This window comes from Drosophila sulfurigaster, chromosome X (genome assembly GCF_023558435.1).
Source record: "Drosophila sulfurigaster albostrigata strain 15112-1811.04 chromosome X, ASM2355843v2, whole genome shotgun sequence".
Lineage (NCBI taxonomy): Eukaryota > Metazoa > Arthropoda > Insecta > Diptera > Drosophilidae > Drosophila > Drosophila sulfurigaster.
In genome coordinates, this window is record NC_084885.1 from 22350062 (window position 1) to 22361147 (window position 11086).

The 11086-nt window shown below is 35.4% G+C and overlaps 2 protein-coding genes across 2 annotated transcripts; both read right to left on the reverse strand.

Moving 5' to 3' along the window:
• Positions 1-235: 235 nt before the first annotated feature.
• Positions 236-2301, reverse strand: LOC133847114 (uncharacterized). The gene is made up of 2 exons (XM_062281915.1): positions 1304-2301; positions 236-662 (listed from the first exon to the last, which is right to left on the reverse strand). Exons 1-2 carry the CDS (start codon positions 2284-2286, stop codon positions 566-568), a joined length of 1080 nt encoding a protein of 359 aa, XP_062137899.1. The 5' UTR covers positions 2287-2301; the 3' UTR covers positions 236-565.
• A 2839-nt stretch (positions 2302-5140) lies between these two features.
• LOC133849067 (uncharacterized) lies at positions 5141-6887 on the reverse strand. The gene is made up of 2 exons (XM_062284917.1): positions 6636-6887; positions 5141-5617 (listed from the first exon to the last, which is right to left on the reverse strand). The coding sequence occupies exon 2, from the start codon at positions 5520-5522 to the stop codon at positions 5214-5216; it is 309 nt and encodes a 102-aa protein (XP_062140901.1). The 5' UTR covers positions 5523-5617; positions 6636-6887; the 3' UTR covers positions 5141-5213.
• Positions 6888-11086: the final 4199 nt, after the last annotated feature.

Below are 11086 nucleotides of genomic sequence, written 5' to 3' on the forward strand. Positions count from 1 at the left end.
CTGGCCTTAGTACTCAATGGCGATGGCGGCGTTGCCAGCTAGTTGCAATGTCGAGTGTGTATGGGCAACGCTTTTGCAGCTGGGCTGCAACAGCAACAGTTGCTCCTCACGTCAAGCGGCTCCTCATGTGCTGTCAGCTGTTGCAATCAGTGTTAAATAATTGTGTTGCCAGCGGTTAACTGCTTCGTCAAGTTCTCAAATGCACTTAAATTTCAATAAAAGTTGCACATTTAATTAATGTTTATATATATATATTTAAATTAATGTTGTTATTTACAGTCGAATGAACATATGAATAGGCATTTTTGTATATTACTTGGCATTCGTTAAGTTGCCGGCGCTTAACTACTTCGTTAAGCTGCACGAATATCCGCGTAAATTTGAATGTGAATGTAAAAGTCGGTTCGCTGTTTGCTTAAATAATACTGACAATATTTGAAAATATTGCACATATTTGAAATGTTTTCCGCTGTGCTTATAAATTAATATGTTTGTGCTTATTAATTAAACAAAAAAAAGTGTATATATAAAACAAAAATTAAAGGTGGATGATGGCCTTTGGAATTTACTCGCGCCAATCGCCAATGATCTGCGAGGATGGCACCAGCTCCAGCGGTCCGGGGGCATTGGCCAAATACGGCAGCGATGGTGGCATCAGAAATCTGAAATGAAATATTGTTTAACAAAGAGTCGGATATGGCAAAAATATACTTGTACATTAAATTTCTATACAAATAATGAAAAACAAAGTAATGTATGTATGTATGACTTCACTCAAAGTAAGAAATTGCCTGTAACAGTAGCGGTATCCTTTGAGTTTGCATTGTTGTAAAACTTCACACAAAGTAAAAACGTTCCTTGAACACTAAAATAGCAATGTCCGGCTAATGAAGGTATCATATAAGTTTGCATTGTGGTAAAACTTCACGCAAAATATGCATTTGTGTTGAACACTAAAATAGCAGTAATGGAGGTGTCCTATAAGTTTACATTGTGGTACAGATTCATTCAAAGTAACAAATTGTCTTGAAACATTAAAATAGCAGTGTTCGATTAATGGGGGTGCCCTATAAGTTTGCATTGTGGTAAAACTTCACACAAAGTAAGAAAGTGAATTAAACATTAACGGACTCATAGAGGTTTGCATTGTGGTACAACTTCACTCATATTAGGCAATTATCTTGAGCACAAAAAAACAGTGTCCGGCTAATAGAGGTATCCTATCAGTAAAACTTCACATAAAGTAAGAAAGTGCATTGAACATTAAAATAGCAGTTCCCGGATATTTCTTGACTATTCTCACCTGGGTCTTATGACTGGTCCCTGAAGTGCCGATGGCGTCGGCGGCTTAATGGGCAGACTCATTGGCGGCCTAAAGTTCGCCGTCTTCGATTTGACATTGACGAAATTCGAGAGCGGCGCAATGCCAGCGTCCACGCTCTCCAGCGTGTTGCGCATCACATGCGTCGGTGGCGGGGGAGCTGCGCCGCGTGGATGCGGTTGCGGTTGAGATTGTGGACGTGCCAACGTCATGGGCAGTTGCATGTAGCGGAAGAGACGCGGCTGCGCTGCATCCTCATCGTCGATGTCGGGAAAATCGCTGTCGAAAGTTTGGGCTCCACCAACTCCTGCTCCTCCTCCTCCTCCTCCACCGCCAGCAGCTGCAGCAGCAGCAGCGGCAGCTGCTCCTCCATTTCCTCCTCCAGCAGCCGCCGCCGCTGCAGCAGCAGCAGCTCCTCCTCCGCCTCCTCCTCCTCCAATCACGGCCAGCGGCGGCGTGTACATGGCGGATAGTTGTATGGGCACAAAGGCGGGCAGACGCACTTGCACCGGCGTGCCAGGTGGCGGGACTGCCGGTCCATCTCCCCCTCCTCCTCCTCCTCCTCCTCCAGCTGCTGCTCCAGCTCCGGCTGCTGCTGGCGGCGCCGTCGGACGCGGACGTGGAGGCGGACGAATCGGACGCTTGGGCGGTGGTGGAGGAGCTGGTTTCTCCACGGGCTCGGGCGCTGGCGTTGGGGGCGGGGCACTCTCCTCTTCCACCTCTTGCCAGGCTTCGAGGAGCGTCAACAGCTCATCCTTGGTCATGTGGCCGAAACTCAACGGATTAAAGCTGCCCACGCTGTTCCAGCCTAAAGATGGTGGCGGTCCCGATGGACCTAACGGAGGTGCACCGTAGATGGAGCGTTGAGGACGCGCGATAAACAGTTGCTGGGCTGCCGCAATGCTGCCGGAGAGGCAAAGCAGCAGCAGCAGCATCAGTCGTTGTCGTTGTTGTGTAGTCACCATCGTCGTTGTTGCGACACGTTTGTTCATCCACCAGGCGATTGCCACTGCATTTATACTATGTATATCGCCACATGCCATAATCCAGTTTAGTTTTTTGGTGACCGGAAAACGGAAGTGTTGAGGAAAATATCAAAACAAAAAGAAACCAGACCAAATAACAAAAAAAAAGCAGTCGTGGAGCGGGTGAACTGGTTAATGTCATGCCACAAATGGTCACTCTAATCGCCCCGAAAAAAAAAACAACAAAACAAACGATTCATTGATTACAAGTCCAAGTCCACGTCACACATCCAGCCTGACAGCGAACTACTTTTATTCATACCCTGCACATGTCAAGGCTCTTCAATAGGGTGGCAACGACTGCAGCAAGATTGTCTGATTACAAAGGATGTGAAATAGAGTGACCATGTTTAAGAGGATTACAAATTAGATGATTAAAGTTATGCCCAAGTCTCCCACAACCAAACTTTTAGATGAGCAAGGTATATACATTAGAGTGACCATAATTTAGTTAAATAAGAGAGAGAGAGAGAGAGAAAGAGAGAGAGAGAGAAAGAGATGAGAGAGAGAAAGAGGGAGAGAGAGAAAGAGAGAGAGATGAGACTGACCATACTTCGACTGCTTGAATGTTTTGAATGAGTTCGAAAAAAGGGCATAGAAACACAAGAAGAGTAAGAAAAGTACTTTTACATTTAGAGTGACCATATTTTATGTTTAATACTTAACATCCCAGGCTGAAATTTACAGCTAAAAGCTAAGTATATGTAAAAGTATACAGAAAACAATGAACAATATAAAAATTTCTAGCCTTTAGTATAATTAGGGTGACCATTTGATGTAAGTGAACTGTGTTCTAGTGCCGAACAAACATAAAAAAGAATTATTAATACCATAAAAACAAGGAGCAACACAAGAAATAATTATGTCTGTATTGAGGGTGGCCATATTACAATAAATTAAATATTTTCAATCAAAAACAACTCAAGCAGGTAGTCAATGAAAAGTAAACTATATGTCTAAGTATTAAAATGTGCAGAATTAAATGTCTACCATTTGATATATTAAGGGTGACCATTTGACGCAGGACAACTGCGATTTAGAACCGAGTAGACCTACAAGTATTTCAAATGTCATAAAAACAATGGAAGTACTATATTTATATAACAATTTAAGGTGACCATAATGCAATTAAATATTTGGAATGAAATGGTATGGAATTAAATATATATATTTTATATCATTCATTTTACTTGCTAGGATGTCATCTAGTCGAGGAAACGGTATTGACCACATCGTTTATACACTTGTTATGAATGCTGCTGTCGTGGTTACTTTGAATGGCCAACTGCCCAGACCAGCAAATGGCAGACCAGACCCGAGCAGACTCGACCAGACCTGCCCAGACCTGACAGCAGCGTGGGCCAATTCCTGAACAGGCGCCGGCGGCACAAAACTAGTCGCATTGCAAATTGTAACAGACAAAAGCAGCGTTGTTGTATCACATTTTGGACTTGACCGGTTATTAGCGATGGGCTTTGTTAGTGATGTGTCGCCTTGTGGCGTGACACGAAGGCAACTAGAGGTGGTAAAACAAGAAAGAAAGCTACAATCGAATTTTGCGCTTATTCAAAAGTGGTAGCGTTATCTCACAGCTTCCTTAAAATATATGTAGTTAAAATTTAGTTTATACTAAAATTTGTTTACAATTTAAAAACATATATAATTCATTTTATTTTTATAAATTATTTATTTTATTTTATTTAGTTTAAAACAAATTAAAGATGAGCTATTTACTATCACTATGTTTTCCACTCTTATCTCTAATTGCATGTTTTTTTTTTCATTTTACATAATTGCAAATTTAGTTAAAATTAAAAAACATAGAATTCATTTTAATATTTTTTTTAACCATTTATTACATTACTCTGTTTTCTTCTCCCATTTCTAATTTCTAGTTAATTTATTTTATATAAATTGAAAAACATATCGAATGATACATTAAATTATTTTTTTACTACCATCTCTAATTTCCAGCTTTTTCATTTTATTTAATTTAAAATTTATCTTAAACTAAAAAATATATCGAATTAGTTTTTCACCCCTTATTCTAATTGCTTTAATTTATGGTTTCCCAACACTATCTAAAGTCTCAACTTTTATTTACTTTTAAGCAATATACTTTACTTTAACATTTTTGTTTTTAGCGTGAATTGGACTTACACTTAAAAAACATTTAATTATTTCCCAACACAATTTAAAGTATAAATTGGTATTTATTTTTAAGCTGTATACTTTACTTTTACAATTAAATTTTTATCGTTCTTTGTTCTTATTTATTTTGTATAATTTCAAATTTAGTTAAAATTGAAAAAGTTTGATGTATTGATGCATTCAGTTATTTTCCTACCACTGTTTTCCAACACTATATAATATCGCCCTGTGCCCTTCTGGTCGTGACACGCGCTCATCTCTAGCGCTGACTTCGATACTGATTTATGTCGCATATCTGTGCGGTGCTCGAGTCGAGGAAGCGTTTGTAGCAAAATGTTACAGATTTATGCGCATAATAAATTCATGAGTAGTACTCTCAGTACTATAGTTGTAATAGTTGCATGTTTACTCGCGGTTACGAGTAACCAAGTCAATTTAACAAATGCCAAAACGCTAGCTAATCGATTTTCTTGGAATAGTTATTGCGAGGTTCGTTCAGTAACTAAATTGAATTTGAAATTAAAACATTTCTTTACTCACTCGGTACTTGACTTTACTTAACAACATATGAATTTAGTAATTTAAGGAAATATGAAATGTACATAGATAGATATGAAAATGATCCGCATAATTATTTATTTATACGTTTACGTTTAGGAACCTTTTTCTCTTCTACTTTCTCATATTCTTTTGCCACAATTCAGATGGATTTCAGATTAGAAATCGATGTAGGTGAGCAAAATGATCAAAACACCAATACTTATGGTGTCCAATGCCTTCATCTCCGCCTTGGTGCATCCGCTCTTGATGTAACGCGAAAAGAAAACATCGCGCGTCGGATACGCGCAGGGTTCAATGAATTTCGATGTATAGCCATAGGTAAAGCCAGCGGCAATCAAAGTGCACACCAACGGCGTCAACTTGGCGACCATATTACGCTCCGACGACCAGGCGATAGAGGCCCTGATCTGCAAACGCATCGAGTTGCCCAGCTGCTCGTCGCTTCTGCCAGTGTAGTAGGGCATGATGCGGTAGATGATGAAGACGAGGTCACGAGAAGCAGACAGACGATGCGACTTTCAATAGTCACATCAAAATATTCGACGACTTTGCACAAATGCTGCGGAACGAAACGAAAGAATAATACTAAAGTAAGAGATTGTAGATGATAGATAATAGGTTACAATATAGTATATAATAGATAATAGTAGATAATAGATAAAATGCAAAAAGTGATAGATAATAGATTACAGATAATAGTTAGTAGTTAACAGTTAAAAAGTAATAGGTAAAAGGTAATAGATAAATGCTGAAGAACGAAACGAAATAATAATACTATAGTAAGAGATTGTAGATGATAGATAATAGGTTACAATATAGTATATAATAGATTGTAGGTAATAGATAAAATGCAATAAGTGATAGATAATAGATTATAGTTTAAAGTTAATAGTTAAAAAGTAATAGGTAAAAGGTAATAGATAAAAGATAATAGATAATAGTTAAAAAGTAATAGGTAATAGGTAATACATAATAGATAATAGTAGATAATAGATAAAATGCAATAAGTGATAGATAATATATTGCAGATTATAGTTAGTAGTTAATAGTTAAAAAGTAATAGATAAAAGATAATATATAATAAGTAATAGGTAATACATAATAGATAATATAGTACAACAGATAATAGATAATATATAATAGATAATAAGTTGTAGATAATTGATAATAAGTAACAGATAATAGGTAATAATATTAATAATAACTATGTATATTACGCTTATTATTAGCACTTGAAATATTTCATTAATGCATATACGTATACGTAATATTTAAATAAAAACCAAATCAAAAAAAGATAAAAATCTTCTCCTTATATAATATATTATTAATGTTTATTAAAATTACTTTTTATTATTATTTATTTGAATACTGTATATTCAATTGTAATAGAAACAAAGCCACGTATACTTTATAAATACGTATACTTAATATGCTAAAATATACTATTTCCACTTGATTTTTAATGCAATCGAATAATTTATTGCATTTCAGATTGCATTAGATTGAAATATAGAAATCTGATATTTAGGCTAATTTCTGTACTCTAGTTTTCTTTACATTACTTTTCGACTTACCTGAGCTCAATATGAAGATATATCCTTAAGACTTTCGCGTTTTTGTTCCACAAAGGAAAAATGATTCTCGATTATACCAATTCCTGTAAAGTGCATAAAGAAAATTTGAAATGTTAATGGATTTTGTGTGATTGTATCGCGCGCCTTACTTGAATTCCTGACTTTGTTTGTGCTCTCAGTGAAAGCCTATTCTAGATTGATTAGCTGACTGTTGGAAGAACTTGAAATTCATCATCAGCTCGTTTACAAAAATTCAAAGCCAACTTGGATTGATAAATACTTTTTATTTTATAATCGATTTCAAATGTGAAAAAGTTGTCAAAGAAATTAAAAAATATTATTTTGGTATATTTTAAAAGCATAATCTTGTATATTTTGGACTCTATAGTATATTTTAAATATAATGCTACATATAAAAATATACTAAATACATTTTTTGTATATATTTAGTATGTTTGTGGTATATTAATTTGGTATATTTGAAAAGTGTGATCTAGTATGTGATGTGCTCTATGGTATATTGTGAATGTAGTACTATATCGATATACTAAATACAGCCTTTGGTATATTTTTTAGTATTTTGCAGTATATTAATTTGGTATAATTATGTTTTTATGCTTGATCTGTTTTCCTACATTTGTTCTCAAATATGTAAATTAGAATTCCGGCAATAATCCAGCTGCAAAACATAATTGAACTTAATTTCAGATCATTTTCCTTCTTCCCAAAGAGAGACAATCCACAGTTGTGCCCAATTCCCAACTCGTGTCGGACTTACGTCATTGGAAGCTTAACTGAACTTTAAATAGTTGAAACTATTTTCGTACACATTTCTTTTGGTGGTATGTGAATCATAATTGTGTTGTTTTATTTTCTTATTTTCGGGGTGCGTTGCAAGTGTCGCTAATCGGCTCTTGGACTGCGACGTTATGCATTCAACATCACTTGACCCAGATCAACGCGATGTTTTTTGAACCACTGCACATTGGGATGAAATGCCTTTATTTTGGCCATAACCGTAATTTTAAAGCTAGAAACTTGAAACTTGGAGAATTTGCTGCTTATATTATTTGTGAATTTCGGATTTTTTTTTTTTTTTTTTTTTTTTTTTTTTTTTTTTAGTTTTTATTTTTTATTTTTTTTTGTTTTTAATCACCTCTAAATCGTTTTCCGGAAAATCATTTGGAATTACCCAGTCAAAAGAGGCCTTGACATTGCGATTTGAATCCAGCCAAATTTTTAGTTAGTCACCCCGACGAAGAGAAACCTTGCTTGTATCTATTGAAATATTTAACCCCCCCGCAAATTCCCGCAAATTAATTAAATGCTACCTGAATATACACATAATAACTCATACTACCACATAAGTTGTTATTTGTTGTCTGTTGTTTCTTGCTAGATATGCTCCACGAAACACAAATATTTTAAGGTTAGAACCAACAAAACTAATGCTTACGTATTTCATTAAAAACATGACAACACAAAAACAAATATAATTAAAAACTTATACAAATATTTTCTACATACCATGAAGAACATTTTCCAATTTAAGGTATTTTAATAAGTCAAACTGTTTAAAAATACGACAACGCCAAAATTAAGAAATTTTACTAGTCAGCAAGCTTGCACGCACAACGTGGCAAGAACAGCTGACTTTAAACAGCTGGTGCAAGACGAAGGCTGCGCAATAAAATTCAAAAAAAATATTTTCGATGTCTAGGGACATTTCTAAGCTTGAAATAATTGCAACATTATTGATATATTAACATGAACTTTTTAGGTTTTTGCCAAAATAAAGGCATTTCATCCCAATGTGCACTGTTCGCAGTGCTACAATTGATCAAAACTTTAGTCGACGGGGACAACTAATGACGTCCCAGACAGAAAAAGAGAGGTGGCATTCGAAAACTGATGATATCAGTCTTCGTAGTACATGAATAATGAATAACTGAATGAATAACTGAATAATGAATAATAATGCCTAATAACGCGACGCCGCAGACTGAAGTTGAAGTTGAAGCTGAAGATGGAGATGGAGATCGTGTCTTGTCTACAATGGCCACGATCCTCATTACATAAACGAGGCGCATTGCACCAATGATTGTCCCCTTGCCTTCCCCTTTCCACTCTTTCGCTTTTCTTCTCTCTTCGCCTTGCATTCCACAATTCACCTGCTAGCAATTGGCGCAGACGATGACGATGACGACGTCGAATTAGCGTTAATTGTCGCAGCTCTTCAACACACGGTGACAATGTTTTCAATCATTGCTCCCCCCGATTGTTGCACAGTGGGCCAAAATGTCATGGCAATTGTTTGTCAAATTGTTGCTCTTATGTCTTTCAAAGTTTTTGCACAAATATTCCAACACAAATTGTGCATAAGTCGAATGCTTTATTTGATTGTTATAAAATTCACAAATTGTCCTTTATGTAATGGCTTTGTTTAATTATTATAAAATTCTGTTTTATCGAAAAAGTTGACAGCTGTGAGATTAAAAATAGCACAATCTTTTTTTCTACATATTTTGTTTGATAATATAAAACTTTCTTATCATAACATTGTTTGCAATAAATTTCATAATTTAATAAAACTTGAATTGGGTTGTTGTGTTATACTGATTTTTTCTAGTAAAATATTTCTCGCAAAATTAATTTTTAAATTTGAATTTTTGCTTCTAATTAATTAATGAACTAACGTAATAGTTCAACTCATTATTTTGCCTTAATTTCATTTATCTGCTTAAGTATATTATTATTATTATTCCACTACAAAAAATAAATAAATGCAATTAATCTCAGTTTTATTTGATAGTTTTTATGTTTATTGCATATGCTAAAACACTTACTGTCGTTCATTATCTAGCGATCACAAAAGAGTTTTAGCTATTTAAGCTAACAGCATATTTTTTTTTGTCAAGGATTAAAAAATATTTGCATCTGAAAAATATAAGTAAAGTATATTTCAACATATGAAATTATGGTATAAACTTAAGATTTGTTTAATTTTGTATTATTATTTTTTTTATAATTATATTTCTTTCCATTTGAAAACAGATTATTTCAGCGTATAAATTATCGTATAAACTTAATATTTGTTTAACTTCTCATGATTAATCATTTTTTATTATTTTATTTTTTTGTATTTGATAAGTACAAGTACATACATTTCGACCTTATAAATCATAGGACAAACTTAAGATTTGTTTAATATGCCATTATTATTTATTATTTAATTTATAGATTATAGAATAAACTTAAGTTTTGTTTAATTTGTCATTATTATTTTATTTATTTGTTTGCTGACAACAATATTTTGAAGTCGAATATATAGTGAACAAGAGTATAATACGGTTTTCAATAGTATGGTCACACATGAAGTTGACTTCTTCATCTAGTTAGAAATTCGTGTCATGCTTGTGTGTTTTGTGCCCACTGTGCACTGTGCTTCGGCGCCCCCTTTAACGCTTAACAAGATTGCCAGTAGTCGCTGCTGCTGTTGCTGCTGCTGTTGCATTTGCGCTTGCGTCGCTCGTTTAGTGCGAGTGAGATGGCGAGCGAGTTATTAGAAGAGAGAAAGAGAGAGCGAGACAGATATAAAAAGAGGTTGCTGCTAAGTTAAACTCATTATGCAATCGCGACAACGTTGCGCTTAATGCGATTGAAGTTGAAGACCCTTTTGGATTGCCTCCCCTCCTCACCTTCTCCTTCTCCTCTTCTTCCCTCGTTCCGCTCTTTACCAACACTGTAAAACTCTCTCGTTTAGGCTCGACGACGATTTTGTGTGTGGCGTCTTGTGGCCAAATTGGCCAAACAGCAAATGGCCCAAAACAATTGCGCTGCTTTCCATTGATAAATCAGCGAAAAAAAAAAAACAGAAAACACTTGGCCACAAATCAGACGCTTTTACCAGCAAATGGCTTTCAACAGCAAAAAAAAGCTCCCGCTGCTACTGCTTCTTCTTCTTCAGTTTCTTTCTCTTTCTTTCTTTCTCGTATGCGCGAAAGGCGTTTTTTGTTTTATTGTGGGAGTCGCAGTTATTTCAGCAGAACTCGTATGACAACAACAGCATAGAAGAAGAAAAAGAAGAAAAGGAAGAAGAAGAGGCGCACTGACCTAAGCCAAGCAGCCAGAGATGCTTTGCATAACAAGAAAAAAAAAAACAACAAAAACAACAGCAGCAGCAGCAGCAGCATTTTTTCGGCTTTCCCAGCGAGTCACGACCATCGCAATTTTCTTGTCAAAGTCACCCGAAAAACGCGCAGCACACGCAACAAAACGATACAACAACAACACCAACAACAGCAGCAACAGAAGACAGCAGCAATACCAACAACAACAACAAAAGTGTATGCCAAAAACAAAAATATCTACTGCAATGACAAAAACAACAACAACAACAACAGGTACAGCACAATTTACAGCAATTACAACAACAACAAAAACGAAAATGT